General features: G+C 29.2%; 1 protein-coding gene and 1 long non-coding RNA gene across 3 annotated transcripts in view; one reads left to right on the plus strand and one right to left on the minus strand.

Moving 5' to 3' along the window:
- Positions 1-1,464: 1,464 nt before the first annotated feature.
- On the minus strand, positions 1,465-8,465 carry LOC136081084 (uncharacterized). Its single transcript, XR_010638879.1, has 2 exons — positions 8,388-8,465; positions 1,465-1,821 (listed from the first exon to the last, which is right to left on the minus strand). It is a non-coding gene; the product is annotated as an uncharacterized LOC136081084 (long non-coding RNA).
- A 16,984-nt stretch (positions 8,466-25,449) lies between these two features.
- The window catches only part of LOC136081992 (interaptin-like), a 79,941-nt gene continuing 77,808 nt past the window's right edge, over positions 25,450-27,582 (plus strand). The window contains exons 1-2 of one of the 2 annotated variants that reach the window (XM_065800519.1): positions 25,450-25,555; positions 26,049-26,204. In XM_065800519.1, the coding sequence (XP_065656591.1) occupies positions 26,063-26,204 (142 nt within the window). In that variant the 5' untranslated portion in view covers positions 25,450-25,555; positions 26,049-26,062. Of the gene's footprint in view, positions 25,556-25,648; positions 25,772-26,048; positions 26,205-27,582 lie in introns of those variants that run through there. The other variant, XM_065800520.1, reaches the window with a different exon arrangement.

A 27,582-nucleotide genomic window follows, 5' to 3' on the forward strand; every position in this document is an offset into this window, starting at 1 on the left:
TATGATGATTAATGTTGTTAATGTTATTGTTATTATTGTTATTATTATTAAGTTATTTATTATGAGTGATGTTTCAATTCAAACGATTTTAAACAAAAATACTTTTCTTAAAAAAATTTCGAATGGAATTCCATTTGATTGAACATTCATATTAAATACTCATTTCAATTGTTATTCTTTATTGTAGATAATGCTTGGTTTTAATTTCAGCTTCTGTTAATGTGATATGTAGGTAAAAAACTTACAACTCAAACTCTAAATAAAATAAGTTTCTTAACGAAAAGTAACTTCGTGCTAAAGTTTCTTAAAATTTTAGGGATACTTTCTACGAGTTTCTTTTTTTTTTTAAATGTGTATATATACATATATATATATATATATATATATATATATATATATATATATATATATATATATATATATATATATATATATATATATATATATATATATATATTCTAATTACTTAGTACTCGTTTCTTATAAATAACTTTCTTATTAAAAAAAGCGTTTATAAATTTGAAAATAATGTTAATAACAAATAAATTAAATTTATACTTTAAATTCATTATAAATCTTTTACACGTTGAAAATCTCAATTTTAATTTGTTTATATTGTATAAGTAATTATCTAAGAGCTACGGACTAAGCTGGAAACCTCAACAAATTCAATAAATGTGGGTTTATATTATAAAACTTTTTTATACATGCAAATATCTTCACAAAGTTGATCACAGCCAAAAATGTTCATTTAGGAAAATAACTTTTAAAAAACTTATAAAATTTAAAACTACCTGAAATTACCCGGGTAATTTTGAAAAGTTATTCGGTTAGCGGGTAAGGTAATACCCGGGTAGGAAACACTGGCGAGGATATAAATATGAGCAAAGAACATGTCGGCTTGGTATTCGTATATATAGCTTCATTTATAAAGAAATAAAAATTCTTTATAAGATATTTTGAAATATAGTTTTTTCAATTGTAATCAGTTGCCTTTCAATGTTGTTGATGTCAATAATATCAACATCTTTAAGAGTAAAATTAACTCACTAAATTTTGAAAAGTTATGTCGACGTTGACTGCATATCTAATTGTTTATTTTTATTTAAATTATTTATTTAATGTAGTACGCTGTAACATAATTTATTTTTGGGACACGCTGTTAGTGTTCAACTATATCGACCTTCGTGTCCTTTAAAGCATGCATTACTTGTTCTAATTAATACAATCTAATCCAAGATACAAGATTTAAAATGTTTAATTTAGGTATAAAATTTTTTTATGTTAAAAAGATTTAAAATCTTTGTTCCAACTAAATAGATTTGAAAAAATGAGCGCATTTTTAAATATTCTTATAATCTTTAATAATAATTATAAACTTTATAGCAAAATATATATTGATATAAACAACTTATTTAATAAAAATTATTTCTCCAGCCGATTGCTTATATTAAATATAAAACATTGTCAAAAAATAAATATAATAAAATGTTTAAAAATATTTTCAAAATCGGTAAAGAAATCACTAAAAAAATAGATATAAGTAAGCATTCTCTAAATTTGTTACAAATTCTTCTAAATCAAATCTTTTAATATTTCTCAAAGCAATTTTTAATTCCTCTAATGAAGGATTTCTATTTCTTTCTCGCCATATTTGTAACATTTTATACGCTTGATTCAATATTCCATCAACCTCACTTTCTATTTTTTCTAACTCTTTATCATTTATTAATAAGTCGCGACCTAAAGCCATCCAACTAGGTCCCAGATTTATGCTTAAATCAATTATAAATCTTTGATTTCGTAAAATATCCATAGTGACTAAATAAAAACGTTTTCTTAAATTTTTTTAATCAATTATTTCTATAAGAAGCAAGTGTGTATGAATGTGCATGTGTCTGTTTGCGTAATTGTGTGTGTTTTTGTTCTTTTATAAAAACTTCACAAATATAAACTTCGTAAATTAAAAACTGATTCGTTTACAATGTATAAAATAAATATTGTACATTTAATAAAAACTTTTTTGAGTACAAATCATAAGTTTAGCAAAAATAATAAATATAAATAAGTAACGCTGTTAAACGAAGGCGGGAAACTTGCACAAGACCATGCGGTCTTGTCATCAAGTAAATTGTCATTTTGTAAAGTAGTGATTTGTTTAAAGATGATTATTCAAACAAAAAAAATATTTTTAATAATTTTTTTGAAAATTTTTTATCTTAACTTAAAGAAAAATTTTTTTGAAATATTTTTCAAATATTATATTTTCTAAAAGTCGACCGAAACAACGGCTTACATAGCCTATTCTAAATGTTTGATAACGCACAAACATTTCTAGTTATACTTGCAAAAAAGTATAAGTGGAATGGAAAATATAATGGAATAATAAAATATAAATGGAAAAAAGTATAAGAGAAAAACAAAGACATATAAAAACTTTAAAATGATTAGTAAGCCAGTTTATGATAAAAAAAATTAAAATTTAATAGAGGGAGGGTTGTCAAAAAAAATAACAGCAAAACTATAACAAACTTATGGAAAGAAAATAAAGCAAAGATAAAAAAGTTTCAAAATTAAAAAATAAACGCCTATAATTTCCGTTAGGTTAAAAAAAGTGAAAAAAAAGTAAAAAAGGGAAAATAAAAGCAAGCAAATAAAGTAAGAAAAAAAAGAATTAGGAAGATTGAAAAAAGAAGATTAAAGGAGAAAAACTTTTGGAAAGTTTTACTTCTTCACTATTTTTCATTAAATAAATTTACAATTACTTATTATATAAAGCAAGTTAATAAATAACTATATCAAATGATTTATATTGTAACAATAAAATAAATTTTTTTTATTTATATTATGTATTTCACCATAAAGAAAAATTTATAAAATTATTTATTATAAACTGTCAATAAACGGCTGGGGCAAGAAGAAGACAAATTCAGTCGTTAAGCCCCTTAAATGAACAGATAGAATAGGAAATGTAACAAGGTTTTTTTTTATTGAATTTACAAATACGAAAGTATGCTTGTGTCTGTTATTTCAAGCAAATTTTTTAAACAAGATTGCAAGCAACCACTATTAGAGTTAAAAGTTACTGGTAGAGAAATAATGAAGTTTGTAGAGCCAGACGACTGTCTATACAAACTTCATCTTTTCTCTTCCAGTAAATTTAAAACTTTGAATTAACAGACGACATAAAAGTTTGTAAATTATAAGAATCAGAAAAACAAGATAAATGAAGCGAATTCTAAGGAAATAATATTCGAATAAAAAGATTAAACGTAAAAGAAGGATGAGACTTAATTGAATGACGAGTAACACACTAATAGCACAAAAGATGCTAGCTCTTTAGAGCAGTGCCCATTATAGTTTTCATACAAAAGAGAAAAGGAAGCAACATTACGACAATGTGATAATGGTTGGAGGTTGGCCGCAAGAGCAGGTCCAACTATGTTTACTATGCGTTTTTGCACCTTGTCTAAAAGAGAAAAAGCATTATTAAAAGATCCGCCCCAGATTTGGCAACAGTATTCTATTCAAGACTGGATTTGAGATTTATAGAAATAAAGAATAGATTACGGAGTAAGAAAGTGTCGTGCGCGATAAGGAGATGTAACTTAAGCAGATGGTAATTTTGCAATGGATTTGATATTTGGTTTCCAAGAAAGATAGGAAGTAAGAGTTAATCCTAAAAGTTGAAGGGTAGATTGTTTGTCGAGCATAATACCGTTCATAAGTATATGAAGATCTAAATTATTAGAAGCACAATTGGCTAAAAAAAATTAGGTCTTATCTGAATTATAGTTCACCAGCCGCTGCGATCCCCATGCTGTAGCAGAAGTAAGATCCTTTTCTAGTTTAAATTCCCCCTCCAAGAAATCTGAGAGTGTTGGCTTCTTATCATGACAAGAATACATAGTAGCATCATCAGCAAACAATGCTACCATAGATCTGCAAATATCAGGAAGATCTTTAATGTAAATTTAAAAATGTATAGAGCCAAGGATTGAACCTTGAGGAACCTCTGAAGTTACTGGATATAAATAAGAGTGCTGTCCATCGAGGACAGCACTCTTATTCATATCCAGAACTTTAATACTACGGTTGGAAAGGAAGGATTCCATAATCTTTAAGATATTACCAGATACATCATAAAAATAAAGGTGATGGAGAAGACCAGCATACCAAACTTTATCAAAAGCATTAGAAATGTTAAGAGCGATTGTCTTAACCTCTCCACCTCTATCTAGTGCACAATAAAACCTATTGGTTATTGCTGTAAGCAAATCAACTGTTGATTAAGAACACCGAAGTCCATATTGATGATCAGAAAGTAAGTTATTAGATTCAAGATGAGAGATTAAATGTTTGTTGATTAAAGATTCAAAAACCTTGTTTATGTTAGGAAGAAGACTAATGTTAGTTATATATAATAGTTAGACGAGTTAGATTGCTTTCGGTATTTTTGAAAATAGGGATAACAAATGCCGCTTCAAGCAGGCTGGAAAATAAGGCTTTGATAATCACTTGTTAAACAGTTTTGAAAGTATAGACGACAGCTCCAGAGAACACTTCTGTAAGACGATACCAGGTATGTTGTCCGGGCCACAAGCTGTAGAAGAGTCTAAGCAGGAAATCACTTTAGATACAAAAGCTGGAGTGATACGAATGTCAAGCAATGGATCAACTTGTTTGTCGGCTTTATCAGGTAAAACGCAACTAGTGGAATCAAGAGATGATATTGATAAAAAGTTCTTAGCAAAGAATTTAGCTTTGTCTTTAAGTGAGGGGAAAAAATCTGAACCATACAAGAGTGCTGCTGCAATTTCGATTGGAATTTGCAGTAGCACAATGTAAGGAATAAGAAGGAGATGAGTGAGGCTTGACCTGAAATTGTGGAGAAAGAATAAAAGATTCCATGCCAGTCTAAATCCACGAAGTTATGTAAGAATCTCATTTGTATACAGGAAGACGGAAAATTTCTACCCAATGGCCTTTACAAAGAAAGTCACGGAAAGAGTCCCAGTCTGCTTTAAGGCAGTTGTAAGAGGTACAATGATTGGGGGATTCAGATGATGAAGAAGAATGAGATAAGAGTTTTAGAGAGATCAAACCGTGATCAGAAACACCTAAGGGTGAATGTTGGGAAACTGAGCACTGACTAAGATTAGAAACAAGACATAAGTCGAGTACAGAAGGTAAAAGTTTCAGATTGTCTGGAAAGCGATTTAAAAAGTTGACTATTTGAGTTAGAGATTGAGAAAGGCAAAATTTGTGGGACTTAAAACCTGCAGAGTCACTGACACTAGACCCAAGTCATTCAGTGTGATGAGCATTAAAGTCACCAACAGCAACGATATTGACTGATGGATAAAAAGAGAGGGCTTGGTCTATTATGTTCAGAAATAACATCGAAAAGGGCGCAGTCCTGAAATGAAGGAGGGCGATATTGAACAAAGAAAAAAGCGATAGATTGAAGTTGTGCTAAACGAAAGCACATTTAAGAATAGTCTGTGGATTCAAATCTCCAATAGTCACATGCTTGGCGTGGGCACTTACATTACGAATGCAAGTGCCCACGTCAAGCATGTGACTATTGGAGTCTTTACGAATAAAAGGAAGATTACCAGCAACACTGAGATTAGAAGATGAGACAGCTGAATTCAAATTAGTTTCATAAAGAACATGTAGGTCTGGTGAACTTTGCAAGAGATAAGACTCAACAGAAGAAAAGATGCTCCGAAGACCACGAATATTAGTGACTGATAGATTTAGAGAACTTGTTGATGACGAAGATTTTTTGTGTTTTATAGTTTTATATTTTTTGTGCTATATATAAATACCTTTTAAATATATTTTTAAAACAGTTTATTGAGACTATACTTTTCATTTTATTAGCAAGAGCTTGTTCCATAGACAAGTTCTTCGATATAAAATTGTCTCGAATTTCTTAAGGGTTGTCAAGTTTTACTCGATAAGTTAAACTTGTGGATTGAGCACCTCGTTAAATATTTTTGATTAGTTTTTGAAAATTGGTTATTAAAGAAATTTGGAAGCATGTCATTTTGATGTTTCAATATGAATAACAGTGGCGGGTTTTAGGGTGGGGGGCATGGAGTTGTAATGCCCCTTTCCCCCCTAATCCTTGGGACTTTTTTTCAGAAGTAATCTTTTGTAAATTGACTATTATACAAAATTAGACAACTATACTGTCAAATGAAATTGAATATTATATGTAATTATACGTATATGAACTTGATTATTATACCAAATTACAATAAATTAAAAAAGAAAGTTACTTACAATTGAAAAAATGCGGACCTTATTTTTTATTTTTTTATTAGACCTTTTTAGCCCCCTCCTTGGCGAGTGACAAAATTCGCCCATGATAAATAACAATATTTATAACAAGAACTAGAAAAAAGAAAACACACCAGAGTCGACGAAGTTGAATAACAAGAGTAAATTTTGTATTTAAAATTTACTAGCTATGCATTTTAAATGTAGTAAACTACTTTAATAAAAAAAGCTAATAAATCCTAAATATTTGTAACTGTAAATATAAAAATGTGAAACATTTTTATATTTACAGTTTAAAATTTTAAAATTATTGAAATAATGCATTTTGGGGAAAAATTTAAAGATTATTTGCTACGCTTATAAGATATGAAGGAGAAATTAGTGAATTTTTGATGTTTATTTATTATAATAATGTTTTTTTAGTTCTAAACATTAACAAATTTTACCTTTTTTAGATTATGATCAGAGACAGAAGGTTAACAATTACGGAACGTACTTAGGTGGTGGTAAGGTCCAAGGAGGGTCAGTCATACCGAAAAACAGCACAAACTATGCAAATTAGCCTAACAATAGTATGAGATATTATAAAAAAATACAGGTTGGCAAATACAGTTGAAATTTTATCATTTGAAAGCTCTCCATTACAAAACTACGAAAAAGAAAAATAGGGTCCTGATTTGTTTGTACCTAGGAAATTGGTGCTTAACGTCATCAGATATTAAGTGATGGAAAAAGATCATTGCGTCAAACTAGCAAACGGCAATAAGGCAAACGCTGCTGAAAGCTGGTTTACAATGTTGTACTGAAAAAAAAAACTTTTTTTGAATGGTTTACATTGCAGTAGAAGTATTGACTTTGCGCGTGCTTCCAAGATCTTGAATCTTGAAGAGTGGCGGGGAGTTCTGCAAACCAAAGTTTTGCTTATTGGTAAATTGATTCCTTAATTTAACTACAAGTTAAAGACCATGTTGTACAAAAGATAAAAATTGAAAGAGATATAGGTGCTATAATATCAAATGGCTTTATATGGCAAAATCATGTTATCAGTGTTGCAAATAAAGCTAATCAAACACTATGCATGTTTTATATAACATGCATTTAAAAATCTTGACGTTGTTATATTAAAGTTTTAATAATTGTTAATTATTAAGCCACAGTTTAAATATGTAGCATCAGTATGAATATATTATATTAAAGATATTAATAAACTGGAAAATGTACAACAATATTTTTTACAAAAATATTTTTTGTATAAAAAGTTTTTTTACGAGCTAATGATGCTGGTAACCATAATCCAGCGAAAACTTCTAATAAAAAATTATTAATTGTATTAAAAAATTCGAATTGATTGATGTTTTCTAACTAATATAACTATTATACACGATGTCAACACTAAAGATACATATATATATATATATATATATATATATATATATATATATATATATATATATATATATATATATATATATATATATATATATATATATATATATATATATATATATATACATGTATATATATATATATATACATATATATATATATATATATATATATATATATATATATATATATATATATATATATATATATATATATATATATAGATAGATAGATAGATAGATAGATAGATAGATAGATAGATAGATAGATATATATGTATATATATATATATATATATATATATATATATATATATATATATATATATATATATATATATATATATATATATATATATATATATATATCTTTAAAAGTCATATCTTGTTATACGATATGTATATAAATAAACTGATTTTAATAAAAAAGGCAGCGTATAACTATTTTTTTAAAGATATTTTAGATATAATAATATTATTATTATTATTATATCTAAAATAAATAAAAAAATAGTTATACGCTGCCTTTTTTATTAAAATCAATTTATATATATATATATATATATATATATATATATATATATATATATATATATATATATATATATATATATATATAATATATACTCATATATAATAATACTCATATATAATATATACTCATATATAATAATACTCATATATAATATATACTCATATATAATAACTCACTTGCATTAAAAGTTTAACAACACGCTATCACACAAAAACTTTTCTTGTAACATAAAAAAAAAATTTTTTGCGATTGGTTGCAAAAATTGATTTAAATAGATATAAATTGGTTTAAATAGATAAGCGAAATTTGCATATCAAAATTTCCGCAACAATTGACTTTGGTAAATCTTGTTAAGGTACTTATCCTCAATCAATTAGGAAATCCTTATTAATTTTAAAGTTTTAACTAATAATTTTACTCTATTATTTTTCCATTATTTTGTGTGCAAAAAGAAATTACCAACCACAAGGATATAAATATCATTCTATCTCAGTAAAACTAATTCTAAAGTTTTAATATATCAATTAAGTTCCAACATTTTTCTTCGCGTTTAAAAAACGCATTTCTGTTTCCGTAATATTTTATAAATAGATTTTTTCTTTTCTTTTTTATCACAAAGAAAATGCTCCACAATATAACACAATTTAAAATCAGATTAACATTACCTATTATTAGTTTCTAAAAATAGTTAAAAAGATCAAACTAAATCAAGTTAAAGTTGTCTTGTTGTGTGTGTGTGTGTGTGTGTCTGTGTGTGTGTGTGTGTGTGTGTGTGCGTGTGTGTGTCTGTGTGTGTGTCTATTATATATATATATATATATATATATATATATATATATATATATATATATATATATATATATATATATATATATATATATATATATATATATATATATATATATATATATATATATATATATATATATATATATTCCACGTTTTTTGATATACATTTTTTACTAATTTGACAATGGCTTAGTTTTTTACAATTTTCATAGTTTTTAATCAATAATGTTTAGCAAGGCATTATTGACCTTTAATATTTCTTTTCATATCTTTTTCAACTTTAATTGTATTTTGATTAAAAATTTTACTTAATTTATTAGAGAGCGGGAAGTAGTTGTCGATAATTAATTTTGTATTCTTTTTTTTAGAGTCAAATTTTAGTTCAAAATTTTAAAATTTACTTTTTTAAGGGCTTTTTCGTAAATTTGTTTACATGAATGGAATAAATTTTTATTAGAGGAGTTTTGGTTTAGCCTGTTATTAATTGAAATTAGGATCTGTTTTAGCATTTATGGTGTACTTTTTGAGTTAATATTAATATACAATAGTTCATTATTTGGTGAGTTATTGTATATCAATTTTTAATCTTAAAAAATTTTTAACTAAAAAATGGCTTTAATTTTTTAAAGTAATGGCTTTTGAAGTGATATTTAATTATTATTGTGCATTACAAAAGCACAAACACCATCCATCCATCACAAACACCATCCATCATTATCGTACAACACGACAATATAAAGACTAATAATCGTTGTGCAACACAAAGATGGCTCTAATTATGTTAGCTATCATTATAGTAATCATCATAGTGCGACATGACGACGCTAGCGTTATGCTACTCACTATCGTTTTTGCTATCCTTATCGATAATATAACAATGGCATTGTTTGTTATATTTAAAAACTAAAAGTTGCATCCTTTTTAAGAATCAAATTTACGTAAGGACTTGTTTATTACACAACTTAACTTGGAAATAAAAATACCACACTACATATAAACAACTTTCAACACCATCCTTGTGATTCTAAGCGTAAAGAAAATCTCCATTTTTCCCACTGTTTGAGGAGGAAAAACAGAGAAATGGCTAAAATGGTTTAAAGTGAAAGTGAAAAAAAAAAGGACTTTTTTTTATAAAATATTAATCCTGTGTTCAACAATGCGCATGTCTAACTTAACTCCTCTTAATCATATTTGTATTTAACTTTTACTAAATAAGTTTTTGGTAAATAAAGTAACATTATAAATGCAAACATAAAAAATCATATCAAATAAACTATATACATTTTTAAATGTTAAACAGTTGCAAGATGTTTGAAAAATTAGAAATTAAGAAATTCACCTTTTTTTTATGAAATATTTTTATTAAAGCAAAGTAGAAATATAGGGCTGTCGATTAATTACGTCAACAAAATAGGGGGGAGGGGGTCTGAACTTTTTTGACATTTGTTGACAAGGGGAGGTGGGTTGAAGGTCAAGTAGAGTTGACGTCAATATTTATTTATTTTTTATTTTTTTAATTCTGTTACTCCCAAAACAAAAAATTAGGCTGCGTTTGTAGCGTAGTTTTTTTACACAATGTGGAAGAAGATTTTAAAGATCTTGTAAAAAATTCCAATAGTTACGATTTCTTTATCGTAATAAGAATTTCTGAAAACATCGAATATATCGTTCTGAAAGTTTTGATGCCCACTTGTTATTCCTTACGTTAACTACAATGTTTTCTTTTACATAAATCAGAACTCCTCCGACTCGTTTATTAACTAGTCTCTTTAACAATTTCTCTTAAAACCTGGAAAGTGGAAAACATAACTATCTGAAAGGTCATTCCAAGAAATCCAAGATTTATTTTATGCAAATTATATATTAAAGGTTTAAAATTCTTCTTAAAAAGGTATTTTATTTTTCGAAAATACAAACAAACACATTTTCATTAACATTACCAGTAGACATGTTAGTTTTTCTCAACCGTATTTGGAACTTGTGAATAAGAAAACTTAAAACAAAATAAAGTTTTGATATAAGTAAAGAAGAACAACTTTAAAACAATAGCATCATTAAAATCTAAGTCCCGATTAAGGTTGAGAAAAACTAACATGTCGACTGGTAATGTTAATGAAAATTTGGGAAAAAAGAAATTTTATATAAAAGTCGTATGTGGAAAAAAAAAACAAAAACTACCCATTTAATTTATATGGTTTTTTTTTCAGGTACAACTTTTATATAAAGTTTATTTTTCGCCAATAACCGCCCATTTGTTTGACGGGTACATGGGCAATCATTTTTACAATTTTCGACAGTCTTATCTAGGACTTATTTAATATCTTATTAATACATTAGATGTCTAGAATGTTCAGAACCATTAAATAATTGTTAAACAGGCCTAGGTCTATTTGTTTTTTTGTATTAAATAACAAATTTATTACCAATTGATTTAGGTATAGATTAAATCAAATCTAAATCAATTTTTGAATTATTCTATTTTTTTTAGAATTACAATGAACAAACCAAACTTTCACAAGTCGTTGTATGAAGCATATATAAAGGCATTTTACCAACAAGCGTAAGCAAGACTGTCAAAGAGAAGTTACTGAAATTTGGAACAAATTGAAAAAAGAGGACGATTTGCCGAAAAAAATAGATTTATTGTTAAATAGTTATTCCACCTTAGCACAGAAAAAAAGGCAACATTGTTCACCTCTTGGGCAGGCCATTTTATGAAGACTAGAAGTGTCCTTCCTAAAAAAGTAGAAGCAAATGTAAAAATTTTACAAGTTGTGAAAAAACAAACACAAAGCATTCAACATGACCACATAGAAATCGATTTTGAAGCTAGTTCATCTAGTACTACTTGTAATGAAAAATTTGTAAAATACAAAGCAAAAGCACAAGATGAATTACAGAGTCAGATAAGCATCTTCAAGAGCAATTTAATTGGCTTGTATAAACGAAAAGAATGTGGTGTTATAAGTTCAGATCAGGAAAAGAAACTAAAAGAAAAGAAATCTATAGTTGATAAGCATGAAAAAAAAACTCAAAAGAAAATAATATAAACAAGAAAAGCCAAAGATATTTCGAAAAAAAAAAAAAGAAACTTTAGCGGAAGTTTGTGCTAAAAATCCTGACATTTGCAGTAAATAAAAGATCCGACAGACAGCTGGGTGACCAACAATTGATGAAGATCAGCCGCTACTTTTAAAAACCATCGTTGACATTGCATTGTATGGGTCTGCTGCTCATGGAAAAAAACAAAGTGATGTGTATCGTGGTGTTAGAAATCTTGATGAATTGAGAGAACAATTAAATATTAACGGTTTTCAAATAAGTAGAAGTGCTGTTTATACTCGACTGATGCCGAATGGTAAACGAAGTTTATCATAGAAAGGCAAACGCTATGTAACAACTGTACCAGTGCAATTAATTCGAGCACAGAATAATTTACACTCAAAACACATTGATGGTCAATTTTGTACAGCTACTTTGAATCAATAGAGGAAGTGGCTTCTTTGTTGGGAACTAAAGAAGTATACTTCATCAGTCAAGATGACAAAGCCAGAGTCCCCATAGGATTGACAGCAGCTAGCAAGCAAGATCCACTTTTAATGCACGTCGAATACCGCGTTACATTGCCTGATCACAACTGGGTTGTAGCATCTAGACACAAACTCAACCCATCTGTTTATGCTGGCATTGAAATCCAAAAAGAAGGTTTAGGTAAACCGGAAGCTGTATCATATTCAGGCCCAACTTACATAGCCATCAGATCAGCCAAGCATTGCTTATCATCAGCTTTTAGTCAAGAACTAGATTATGAAAGACTTATTGAATTGGAGGAGTTTGACATGGTTACAAAAGATCCAAGCAGCAAGTTGATCAAACCGATTCTTATTAACTCTGTGGACCTGATAAAAATCCAAGTTATCAAAAAGTTATTGATGTTGCTGTCCATCATTTCGTAAAGCAAAACATTGATGCAATGTTTGTAGCAACAAATGCCCCTGGTAGAAGTGAGTTTAATCGAGTAGAAAGACGAATGGCTCCTCTTAGTCGAGAACTGTCAGGACTAATTTTGTCGCATGAACATTTTGGAACCCACTTTGACACACAAGGTAGAACAGTTGACGAAGAATTGAAAAAATTAAACTTCAAATATGCTGGGCAAACTTTGTCAGAAGTATGGAAGCAAGTAAGTATAGATAATTTTCCAACAGTGGCAGAGTATATTGTACGTGAAAAGTCTGAGCTTAAAGTTGAAAGTTTAATTATCAAAAATCAAGTCTGGTTTCAAAACCATGTAAGAACAAGTCACTATTTTCTACAAATTATCAAATGCCGTGATTTAACTTGTTGCCAACCGATTTAAAGCTCGTATTTTGAAATTATTGCTAATAGATTTATCCCCCCACCTATTCCAATCTGTCAAACTAAAGAGGGTCTTAAAGCACCAGATATATCTGATATAAACTTACATAAATTTCCATCTCTTTTCTGTAGTCAGTCTATCAAAGTTGAAAATATACTACCTCGATCAGCAAAAGCTTTCAAAATTCTTCCATATGATATAAATTGTCCATCTATTCAGTTGTCATTGTTTGAATGGACCTGTAAAATCTGTCACGTTTATATTGCTTCGCAAGCCATATTAAAGAAGTACATTTAACAGCACCAAAAATGTATGTCTGGGTCCAGTCAAATACTACATGCACCTTAACAACAAAGAATTCATCCAATGCGAGTCGCTGCCTAAAGACAGAGAGAACTCATGGCAGTTATTGCCTTTCGAGAGATGCTAAGTGTAGAATGGCTAGATGAAGAAAATGTTGACTTGTCTGGTGTTTTGGTTTCCCAAGAAGTTATTCAATCAGACCCTATGCCAATAATAACAATTGAGGAGCATTTGTCATTTCCATGGGAAGATGTAGAGGTCTCGATTTAAGATTTGGGTTTATTTGTAAAAATATGTTAGAAAATTATCGAAATTTTTCTTGAAGTTGTAAACAGCTAATGTAACTACTACTTAAAATAAATTTTTTTTCTTAAGGAGGGGAGGGGGGTTAATTAAATGTTGTCGTTATTTTACAGGGGGATCTTTGAAAGTTTGACAAGTTGTTGACAAGGGGGAGGGGGAGGGGAGGAGGTAAAAATTGTCAAAAATTTGTTGACGTAATTAATGGACAGCCCCTACTTGATTTAAAATTATTATTAAAGTTCTCCACAAGTTGAATTAAAAAGTTATTAAACTAAATTCCATTAAAAAACATCTTATCTCAACTTAAAATTGTGTCAAATAAGTTCATTATTGTGTCAAACAATCTCATACAAAATTTCATTGGTTAGTAAGACTTTTTATCATAATTCGCTTTCTTAACACTAAAATTGGTGTGATCAAAATGTTTAAGCACAAAGTTTTAAGAAGAAAAAAATACCCTTATTACATTTTTAATGTAAAAGGAAATTTTATTCCGGAACCTAACTTTTTAGAAATGAAAAGTGTCTTTACTTGCTTAAAAAATACCATAACTTACATAAAGTATTTTTGATATCTAAAGTCAATAATTAATATATTTAAATAAGGTACACCATGGCCTACTATATTCACGGCCGTATATCTTACATTTGTGAGGGGGAAATTAAGAGGCCGATTTTTATTGAAAAAATGGCTGCAAAGAATATTATATTTTTAAAAAGCAGCTCTATTAATTTTTACCTTAAAGATCTTCTATGTAAAAGCGGCATTTATTTTTGTTACATATACCTTTTAAGATAAAATAGATATCAAAGATTTAAAGACATTTGTGTAATATTTGTTGGAGAATTGTCACAGAAATTATTCAAATCAACATACATTTATAACTATGTATATTATATTTATTTATAATATATATCTGTATTCATGTATATTTTAACGCTTTAAAACAAATGTCAAGAAGTAGTTTAAAGAAATCAAACAAAAGGTAAATTTTATTAAACTATATAAACAAATGCAACTGACATATTAGCAATTTTGATTTCACTTTTTTCTTTGCCTCTTTTTAAATGTTTTTAAGTTATTATTGGAAACCAAATCTTTCGATAGTTTTTGTTTGTTATTAAAAAATACATTAACAAGAATTTTTGTTGAAAACGTGATTCCCCAACTTTCATGATTTTCACAAACAAATTTGCTTTTTGGTGCATATTTATGTAACAGATATGTTGATGATTTAATGACTGGAATTGATAGAGATAAAATTTCATTCTCAATTAAATCCAAAATAGCAAATACACTACAAACAAATTCTGCAAGCTGTTTGGATGGAACAAATAGTCCACCACGTGACAATAGAGATAGATAAGAATTATTTTCAAGATCAATGTCTCCAGCTTTCAAACATGCTTTGCAGTTTTCGCATTTAGACCTTTTTGACAATTTTTTTGCAACATAGCCTGCTATAGTTATTGCCACTTCTTGACTATTATAATCAAGGGAACTTTCCATAATTTCTTCTATTCGATTTTCAAACAGTTCATCAAGTATTGTCAAGGAAGGATGAATATCTGGTAATAGATTTTCTTCCCAGAAGTTTATATGCTCCTTAATTAAAGAACGACATGACAAAATTCTTTCTGAATTTAAAACTTCTCTTAAACTTACAAGAAATCTTCCCCCACTCATTTGCCTGTATTGTGAGAAACGTCTCTCAATTGGATCACTTTGTAAACGAGCTGTCATCACATAATCATATCCATCATTCAAGAGCTCCTCAACAAGCAGTGCTTGAGCACGTAAGGTATTTATAAATGCTGAAGCAGTTTGAGTTGTGAGGGTGAATGCAGGTGAAAGAGACCACTGATTGATCCAATCAGCCAGAGCTTGGTAAAATATCATTTTATTGTCTCCTAATACAATAGCATTGCCAATAATATTTGGTGAAAACCTTTGTTTAGAATTAGCAATTGTCCACCAAGTGTTAAAAATAGTTAAAAAATTTGAAACATCTTTTCTATTTGGATAATAGCTTTTTGAAGCTGCAATTGTAGTTTCATGTATAATTGCTAATGCAAGTGGAGCACTTTGTTTATTATTTCCAGGATGTAATGCCTCATATGTGAGCTTTGGAGCTTTTCTAATTTTACCTTTCAGATCATTATCATTATGGTAAATCTTAAATAAATCATCCCAACTAATATACCCTGATGGACAATCAATATTGATATATGCATTATGGTATTTAAAGTCTGGAAAAACAAATTTTTTACCATTTAATAAATTATTTCTAAGGTTTTTGACTAAATGCACACTATCATAAAACAAATATGTCTTCTTTCCATGATTCTGTGGGTGAATAATAAAATATTTTGATTCAGACTTGAACATTGCAACTAATGATGAGAATGCATTAACGTTAGTGGAATGATTGTCTGTAACTATACCACGCACAGTGAACCCTGCATCTATTAGATTTTTAAGGTTGTCAGCAATTTTTCGTGATAGCCAATTTCCAGAGAATGTGATTTCTGGAATTGCTTGAACAATAAAAGGAATAGATTCTTTTAGTCCTATTATCATGAATGCGACAATTCCTTTGTACAAGTTACCTTCTTTGTCAGCACCAACATACTCTCCTCCTTGATATTGTGCTGCTTTTTGTAAATACATTTCATCTATCATCATAATACAATCAGGAGAAATTTTTCCTTTTTCACGTAGAAGTTTTAAAGCCTTTATAGAATCGATACCTCCTTGTTGAACTTTATTTAATAATGATATTGATGGTAAAGGGAGCTTTTTAAGTAGTAGTTTGTATGCCTGAAAAGATGTATATCGTAAAAGTAATGCATATCGAATCATCTCTGCTGAGTATGGTGGCCTGCCTTGTGGCTGATAAAGCTCTCTATCTTTAATTTCATCTAAAATAGTGTCATGATTTTCTAATGTGTAGTTTCTCATATACGAAGGAAAATTTTCTAGCATACTAATTTTATTAAGTTTTGCATTATGTCCTTTAACAAACCAACTCGGTAATGGAAGTGGCGTTCCTTTGTATTGCAAACGTACATTTAGGTCTACATCAACTGTTATTGATTCTAATATAGTTGGAAAATATGTCTGTTCATTAAATACTATATTATAAAATACAACACCTTTTTCAAATCGTTTAAATTGAAACCCTGGTGGTGCTACTGCCTCATTCAAATTATGTACATTTGTAATGGTATCATTTTTTTTGAACATTTCTAACTGATCTTTTTGGAATATTCTCAATTTAGGAGGACTTCGAGAAGTTTTTAAAACTGGTAAAGATGATTTTTTTTGCAAAAGTTCACAAGGATACTTAGAAGGAACAGGTTTTAAAAGCCAATTCAGGGTGGATTTATCACCTCTAATTATATATTTATCTTCAAAATGAAGTTCACATAAAACAGAATGTTTTGTTGGAGTCCAATCTGAACGATTAACAAATTTTATCCAAAGTTGATTTAAGTTTTGGTCTGTTGGAAAATGAAAAGATGCAATTTGTTTGTGTTTGTTGCTTAAGTATCCCGATGTACATTTTGGTGCAGCACATTTGTTGACCATTTTTAATATAAGTTCTTTAAAAGTTGGTAAATGAAGATAAGTGAAGAAAAATATTTTTAAATATAATATTTAAGCGTACTTTGTGTATAAAACTTTCAAAACCGGCCTCTTAATTTCCCCCTCAAAAATGTAAGATATACGGCCGTGAATATAGTAGGCCATGGGTACACCCTTTAAAAAAATATTGTTTTCTTAAATTTTCTCTTCCTGACTCATATTTTTATATACTATTATTTATTGTTTGTTTGCTTAAAAGTCAGTTTATTTGTTTACAAATGCATTTGTTTGTTTTATATATATATATCTAACAAATGCCTTTGTTCTTTTTAAGTATAGATCACAAGTTTTATTATGCTCTTATATTGACATAAATGAAACTTGTATACTAATACAACTTTATAATGCGTAATAACGGAAACATATCAGCAAATTAGGTATACTGACTTTTACTGCAGTATCCCGGTTTCTTTTTTATACCCAAATTATAAATTTAGAGCTATTGTTTGCTGCTACCAATACTTTAAGATTAGTTTTTTTTATAAATTTGGGTTACCATTAATATAAAATAATAGTCTTAAACTTCTAAATATTTTTTAACATTTTTCTAAAGTTATTAGAATAATTACAATACATTTAAAAAGTATTGGATTTTTTTGTGACAATTTTTTCTTGAAGTTCATATAAATTATATATAAACTTAATTTACAGAAAGACATTTTGATTATTGTAAACAATTTTTTTTTTGAGAAAAATAAAAGTACTTATTATATGTAAAAATAAAAGTTATTATTATATGTGACATAAAATCAAAAAAAGATTAATCTGCAATAAATAACAGCTTTCACAGTTACATAGGTCAAACGTAAGTAAAAAAATTGGAAAAATTTATTGTTGTAAAAACTGCTAATCTATGATTAAACTTCAATAAGGAGAGCAAGACACAGAAGGATTACTTTTGATTGTTTATTACAGACAAGCTTATAAATACTATGGTATTTGAAACTATTTACTACGCAATCCCAGAAATAAATAAGCAGCGTACACTCAGGAAATGTTATTGCTTTAAATAGAAAACCAATAAATGCGGAAGACACGCGACAATAAAATTCCTTAAAATTCTACTTTTTATGGGGTGTGTCAGATTGCCATCCTCAAAATACTATTTGACAAAAAAACGTCCATAAAGTCTTCTAAAAATTTGTCGCAAAATAAACTACAGCTAATGTTACGGTTCTGAACTTTTTCGTGAAAATAAACATTCGAGTAAGGGATGCTTGTGTAAGATATGGAATTATTCTGGGAATGATTAAATGTATTCTGATAACTTAAACAACACTTTTGATGTATGAAAACACATAATCAGTGCCGTGCCAACCCCTCCTTCCTCCTCTGTTTTAGTATTATTATTATATTTCTAAATGATTATTGCTAACTGATAAAGGAGACATGTTAATGATAAGCAACATGCTACTTATTAGCACTTGTTTTTGTTGAGCTATGTCGTTGGGGCTAACTTACCCGGATATATCGAGGTAAGTTGGCATATATTAAGTATCATTTTTACATTATTATTTATTTTTGTATTTTATTTTAAATAAAAACACTTAAAATTAAAAGTTTAAGGTTGTTGAAACCTACGGACTATAGTACAAATATCATTAAATTTAAAAAAAACAACATATAAAACCCCTTAAATATCTTATTTATTTAATAGGTTAATGTCGTTTTTTATAAAACAAGATTTACTTCAATAAAAAATTTAAAAAACTATTTAATAATGATATAAAATGTTTAGGATAGGTTTCTAATAAGGGCAAACGTGCCCCGTTTATATTGGGTCAACCTTCTCCATTATAATGCTTAACAACTTTAGAGCAGTATAAACAACTTTCTTCTTAAACCATGAATCGATAATGTTAAAATAATATAGTAAAATAATTTTTAAACTATAAGCTTTAAAAGTTGTACTTAAATATTGAAGTACTGTCAAACAACAGTATTAACACGTCAAACAAACTGTTCAAAGTTTTCGGCTAATCAAAGTCTTTAAAAATATGTTACACTTTGAGATGTCACATTAAGATTAATTATTTCTTTTTGTAAAAAACCTTAAAACATTTAATGTTAAGCAGTAGTGGCCCAACACCCCATTATTTAATAAAATAATGGGGTGTTGGGCCACTACTTTAAATTTTTCTAGTCTCTTTACTTTTTATAAAAAAAATAAAAAAACAATGAATATGCTTTACTTTAATTTATTTTAAGCTTTCTATATCTTTGTTCACATTTAAATTAGTGTCACAAAACACAAATCGTATTAGTTAATATAGCCAATCAGATTGAAATATAATTTGAAATAAGTGAGTAGAACTAAAAGATTTTTTGTAGTAGACATATTAATGACGTCAGCTTTTTATGAGTAGTCTTGAATTTGACAAATAGTTGGTGGCAGCTTACTACGATCTTAAATTTACTACGATCTTGATTTTACTATTAGAAGGTGACAGCTTACTACCATCTTAAAATTTTTTCATAAGATGGCAAAAGGTCTACGATCTATTGCACTCTTTTTTTGTTGTTGTTTTTATATTATTATTTTTATTCGTATGGACAAATCATGCGGTAAACAAAGCCTTACTTTTAGATTATTTTTCAGATTTTTGTACTTTTTCAAAGATTAAAAAAAATTTATTCAATACATTAAACTTTTGTCCTATAGTATAACATACAAATTTTTTTGTGTTATCAAAGATCATTTGCTTCGTGTTCAGTGTAAAAAAACATAAAAGCACATAACGGACTAGGGACAACAACTGAACCAAAAGCTATCGGTGGACAAAAATATCATGAAAATTAATTGCTTCAGGATATTAGTGGTCTAGTATGAATATTGACAATACAAATTTTTACCCTTTCCAGACCTAAACAAATTTAATGACTTGATTCTTCTTTCAAAAAAATTGGTTATTTCATTATAGGGGGTCGCAGTTAGAGTTTGGTGGACTACAAAAATTGACTTCGTGTGCAATAAGCTAAAATTGAAATGTTACCACATTTTAACAGTCCAATCTTTGTATTATTTGTAAAGTAACACTTGTATTTGTTTCCTATTAATGATTTTAATAATTCTTAGGGTGGCTTAACGATGTGTTTTTTTTATGATGCTCCATTTGTTTTAGAGTGCTCACTTTTCTTTATACAAATGAGTTTTAATAGTCTTCTAAAATATCTTTTATTTAAAAAAGTTTACAGTCATAATGCGGTTACAAACAGCAAAAATACACTAGAAATTAATTTATTTAGTATCCTAGTTTATATTTAAAAAAGGAATAAATTAAAAACAGTAAGTATTTTATTTAAAAAAAGAAAAATTAACACCCAGGTAGCTCGTACAATACAGTGTTACCATCATGTATAGCACACAGTATGTTAAGTGTTACCATTAAGTAATACCTACCTCCCATTCCAACTTTTATTTTCTCCGACTTTCAACCCAAGTAAAAGAAATTCCTATATAAAAACTTCTTTACTTTTGAAAATGGAATTTATTTAACCTTAACAACGAAATATCCAGGATATTTTGGTGTTTGGGTTAAATAACTTTCAGGTATATTCTAAACCCCACACTATTGTATGCTTAAACTTTAGTCATTAAAGGATATTTTACCAAAAATTGCGCAGATTAAACCCTGGGAACAAAAATGACCTAAAAAGTAAGTACCACCTGCCCAAATGTGTGAGGAAGTGGTACTTTCAAAAAAATTTACTTCCTCTAATAAGATTGAAACAAGTATATATTTGAAATTACATCATAAAATCATCTGGCATTCAAAAGTTATAACTATTTAAAGTTTACAACCCTCAAAACGAGGGGGTTGCAAACTCAATATTAGGTAAAATTTCTAAACAAATTCTAATTTTCCAATAAAATTTTAAAACCCTAAAAGTTTTTTCACCTAGTATGGAATATTAAAGTTTATTTTTTAAAAAACCGATTTATCTTATAGTTGGCGGTTGCAGCCTACTTTTTTGGGTGGTTATGGTTCCCAGACTCTTAACAGAGCAAATTTCAGGAGAGCATTTTTATTCGACATAAGTATGAACACACAAAAGGTTGGAGTTTAGAACCTACCTCGAAGTTACTTATACAAAGTCAAACTTGACAAAATTCAAAAAATAGCCCCAGATTAATCACATATATCACAGTTTTTAGAGCAAAATGGTTTCCATAGCAACCTTTTTATGCGCAAATAACATCACTTTTTTTTTTTTTTAAACATCTTCGCTTCCAACAAGGCTGCAAGCAGCCACTAATTAAAGTTAGAAAATACTGTAAGACAAAAGATGAAGATTGTAGAGCAAGATAACGATTGACAGACGATTTAAAAGATTGCAAATTATATAAATCAGGAAAGCAAGATGAAGGAAGCGAATTCCAAAGAGCTAATGTTCGAGGAAAAAAACTAGACGAATAAGCGTTTTTGGAGCACTTAGGAACAGTCACAGAAAAAGGATGACACTTAATTGAATGACGAGTAACACGAGAATGAATTTTAGTAGAAGGCACAAGAGACGCTAGCTATTTCAAGCAGTGCCCATTATAGTATTTGTAGAAAAGAGAAAGAGAAGCAACATTACGACGATGTGATAATGGTTGAAGGTTGGCTGCAAGAGCAGATCCAACTATGTTTGCAATGCGTTTTTGCACCTTGTCTAAAAGAGAAAGGGCATCATTAGAAGATCTGCCCCAGATATGGCAACAGTATTCCATACAAGGCCGGATTTGAGATTTATAGAGGTAGAGAATAGAATCCAGAGTAAGAAAGTGACGAGCTCGATAAAGAGATGCAACCTTTGCAGATGCTAATTTTGCAACCGATTTGATATATGGTTTCCAAGAAAGATTGGAAGTAAGAGTTAATCCTAGAAGATGAAGAGTAGGTGACTTATCGAGTACATCACCGTTCATAAATATAGGAAGATCTAAATTATTGGGATAACGATTGGCTGAAAGAAATTGAGTTTTATCTGAATTAAAGTTCACCAGCCACTGTGAGCCCCATGCTGTAGCAGAAGTGAGATCCTTTTCAAGCTCAAATGCCCCCTCCAAGCAATCAGAAAGTGTTGGTTTCTTATCACGACAAGAATAAATGGTAGTATCATCAGCAAACAATGCCACCTTAGATGTGAGAATATCTGGAAGATCGTTAATGTAAATTAAAAAGAGTATAGGGCCAAGGATAGAACCTTGAGGAACCCCTGAAGTTACAGAATAAGAAGAGTGTTGTCCATCGAGGACAACTTTTATGCTACGATTGGAAAGGAAGGATTTAATGATCTTAAAGATGTTGCCGGATACACCATAAGAAGAAAGCTTATGGAGAATACTAGCATGCCAAACTTTATCAAACGCTTTTGAAATGTCAAGAGCGATGGCCTTAACCTCTCCACCTTCATCTAATGCACGATAAAACCTGTCAGTTATTACTGTTAGCAAATCAGCTGTAGAACGAGAAGATCGAAATCCATATTGATGGGCAGAAAGTAAGTTATTAGATTCGAGATGAGAAATAAGGTGTTTATTAATTAAAGATTCAAAAACCTTGCTTATGATATGAAGAAGACTTATGGGACGGTAGTTAGACGAATCAGATCGCTCCCCAGAATTTTTGAAGATAGGGATAACAGATGCGGCTTTCCAGCAGGCTGGAAAACAAGACTCTGATAAGCACTTGTTGAATAGTTTGAGAGTATAGACGACAGCTCTGGAGAACACTTCTGCAAGACAATAACAGGTATGTTGTCTGGGCCACAAGCTGTAGAAGAGTCTAGGCAAGAAATCACTTTAGATACAGAACCTGGAGTGATATGAATGTCAAGCAATGAATCAACCTGTTTGTTGGCAATATCAGGTAGAACGCAACTAGTGGAATCAAGAGATGATATTGATGAAAAGTTTTTTGCAAACAGTTCGGCTTTGTCTTTAGGTGAGGTGACAAAGTCTGAACCATACAAGAGAGGTGGAATTATAGATTTGCCCTTATTATTAATATTATTAAAGATTCTCCAGAAGTCACGAGAGCCTAATTTTTGAGATGAGATACGAGATTTCATGACCTGAGAATAGCGGTTTTTGGCGTTAGACAAAACCTTTTTACATTTGTTTCTAGCAGTAATAAACAGACGTCTGTTTTCTGGAGAATTGTTTTGCTGATAAATATGGAAGTAACGGTTTCGATTGGCAATCGCAGCAGCACAGTGTGAGGAAAACCATGGATGAGAGTGAGGCTTGACCTGGAATCTTCGAGAGGGAATAAAAGATTCCATGCCAGCCTGAATCCACGAAGTTATGTAAGAAGCACATTTGTCGACAGGAAGTTGAAAGATTTCTACCCAAAGGCTATCACGAAGAAAATCACGGAAAGAATCCCAGTCATCTTTACTGTAGTTGTAAGAGGTTCGATAGTAGGGGTATTCAGGTGATGAAGAAGAATGAGATATTAGTTTTAAAGAGATCAAACTGTGATCAGAAGCACCTAAGGGTGAATGTGGAGAAACTGAGCACTGACTAGGATCAGAAACAAGACATAAGTCGAGTAGAGAAGGTAAATGATTAGGGTTGTCAGGAAAGCGAGTTGGAAAGTTGACTATTTGAGTTAGGGATTGAGAAAGGCAAAAGTTGTGGGCTTTAATGCCTGCAGAGTCACTGACATTAGAGCCAAGCCATTCAGAGTGGTGAGCATTAAAGTCACCGACAACAACTATATTAGCTGATGGATAAAGAGAGAGGGCTTGGTCAATATGATCAGAAATAACATCAAAAAGAGTACAGTCTTGAGATGAAGGAGATCGATATAGAACAAAGAGAAAGGCAATAGAGTGAAGTTGTGCTAAACAAAAGCACATGAAAGAATAGTCTGTGGATTCAAACCTAGTTTCATGACAAACAGGTGAATTCTTTCGAATGTAAATGCCCAGGCCAAGCATGTGACTATTGGAGTCTTTACGAATCAGAGGAAGATAACCATCAACACTAAGATCACAAGATGAGACAGCCGATCTCAAATTAGTCTCACAAAGAGCAAGTAGGTCTGGTGAACTTTGCAAGAGATAAGACTCAACAGAAAAAAAGTTACTTCGAAGACCACGAATATTAGTGAATGATAGGTTTAGAGAACTTGGTGATGATGATGGTTTTTTGTGTTTTATAGTTTTTGGTACTTTATTCATTTTTAAATTAGATTGAAGAACTTGACTCAAAGCATAGATAGTACTCAGAACACCGTTTAATAGCCCAAGCAATTGCCTCATTACTACTAATAAACCCTAAGCCGTAACAAAGGGCTCCATATGTGGCCTCCGCAATGCACACCTAAAGTACAAACAGGGACACCATCTATGCGCAACATGGCACTGTTAATACTTTGATATTTTGCAGCTGCTGATGGAATCAGCCTCTCTGAGAGCTACCACAGAGTTCGGGAAACCTGACTACCAGCCGGCCTCAGAACCATAAAACTGACTTTTAGAGCTGTACCCTCATAAGGAGATAATAGAATGAGTTGCCTAGTCATAAAAACAGTGACACAAGCAAACCCATGCATTGAGTCAAAAAGATCCAGCATTCAACATCCTAAACTGGAAACAATGTATTAAAAATACATCTGCGCCAGCCAAATAGATGAAGAAGGTGTGCGAGGCTGGTCAACAGATAGCATCTGTTTACCCCTTATGTTTACCCCTTATTACTTAATTAAAAAAAGTCAATAGTTGGAGAAAACTTAAAACTCGTATTTTCTTTTTAAGTTTTATGATTTTCGCCAGATTTTTTGGCATTTTATACCACTGTGCGGCAGATAAAAATTATGAAAGTATTTGATTTTAAAGCTCGCAAACCGGCGAAATGCTAGGGCGCAGGTCATATATGCAAACATCTTTATATCATATATAAATAAAATACAAGTCGTTTTCCTTTTTAAACACATAAGTCATTAAAAGGTAGAACAATTTTTTTTTAGCAGCTATAATCTAAAGTATTATATTATAGTAAATATCAAGTATTAATTTAATAAATAAAAGCTTAAAACTTTGATTCATCAATTAAATGAGAATGCCTAGTGATTACGTATATTTCTCGGAATTCTAATAAACCGTAAGACAATTCGTCCTTTAAATAACCATTTGCAGTTAACCTTGCAGTTTTTAATGAATAAAGTAAATATAACATTTTAATAACATAATTTATTTATTGCAAATGAATTTTAATATAAGCTCCATATTACTTTAATAATTTTAGCTGAATAAGCTCTAATTACAGAAAGACCTGTTTTAGTTGTTGTTTTATTATTATTTTATTATATTTTTGAAAAAAATAAAAAAATAAAACAAAAATAATAAAAGTCAGATGTAAAACATTTTGATATTCTTTTGTTTAAGTAATACTATTTATAGTTTTGCATAGCAGTTTTAACGAAGTGTAGTTCAATTTCAGCAAATACCACAACGATGGGTGCGAAAAAATTTGTTAATCGCGAATACATTCAAAGAGTTCTTTTCATTCCTATTGCTATAATAGCCATAATATCTGGTATATTGGTTTTTTTGGTGATTTCTGGTTCTATCAATATACAAAAGTATAGTTTTTTCCGTGAGTTTTCTTTATTTCATACTTTAATAACTTGAAATGTTGCATATATTAACAGAATAGCCTCTGTATCACTGCATTAATAAAAATGTTTTTATAAGAAAAATATACATAATCAACTTTTTTTTCTTTAGTAAAATAGTGAAAAACCTAATTTCTTTTTATTAAATATAAAAAAGGTAGCAAATCGACTTAATATTTAAAAATGCATATTGTTTATTATTTCAATTATTTCTAAAATATTGTTTACAACAGTTCAAAGTTAGTTAAATTGGAAATCATATCCCACAAGACCCATTAACTAAACTGTTTAAAATCAGTTAAATTAAATTGTTATACCTTGTATCAGAAATTATCATAAGACAAATCTTTTATAGCATATTACATATATGAATAGTTTTACAATTTTTGTTTATACTGAATCAAAATACATGCAATTTTAAAAATGTTTAACTAAATGAGAGATGATGAAATTATTAAATAAATAAAAAATCATTTACCTAAATAGCTTACAGCCTTAGTTCCTAAATAAAAGTAGTAATTGCTATTCATGATCTTTTTAAATAACTTTGCAAAAGTTTACTGTTCATATAAACAAAGTCACTGAAAGGACGCAAAAATTCTTACATGTCATGCAAGTTTGTGTCCAAAAAATAATTCATATTTTTTTCAGAAGTCTGAAGTGTAAATTATAATTATGGTAACCGATGTCTACCTACAATTGACCAAAGAAGAATAAAAGATCATATAAATATACATTGTATTTCATGTTGTTTATAAATTTTCTTGCATTGGCTGTAATGCCAGTTATATCAGAGAAACTTCCAAACATTTGGCAACTAAAATTATTGAGCACCTTAGGACTGATAAAAAGTCCCATATATATAAACATTTATTTACATCCCTTAATTGTATAAACCTGTTAAATTGTAACTCATTAAAGTTTTTGGATACAGTTTTAACTAAACATAAATTAAAAGTAAATAAAGCGTTTCATGCTAAATGGGAAATTACTTCACTTAACAAACAAACTTTACATTATAACATTACCCTATCTATTTAACTAAAATAACAGTTTATTTTATTCTGATTGTATTGATTGGTTATTTACTCATTCATTTTTTAATTATTTTATTAGTTTATTACGTATCTTTTTTGTCCAATAATATTTCTCTGTAAAGTCTTCCATTTTCTAATATTTATTCCAGAGTTTTTTTAATTGTAAAAAACAATCTTTTGAAATTGTAATGCAAAACTATGAACCATGTCAAGATTAAAAATAATCATATTACTTTTAAAATGCTTATTTTATACTATTACGTCATTCAATGTTATACACACACACACACTCACACACACACACACACACACACACACACAC

Source organism: Hydra vulgaris, chromosome 06, assembly GCF_038396675.1.
Source record: "Hydra vulgaris chromosome 06, alternate assembly HydraT2T_AEP".
NCBI classification, from domain to species: Eukaryota; Metazoa; Cnidaria; class Hydrozoa; order Anthoathecata; family Hydridae; genus Hydra; species Hydra vulgaris.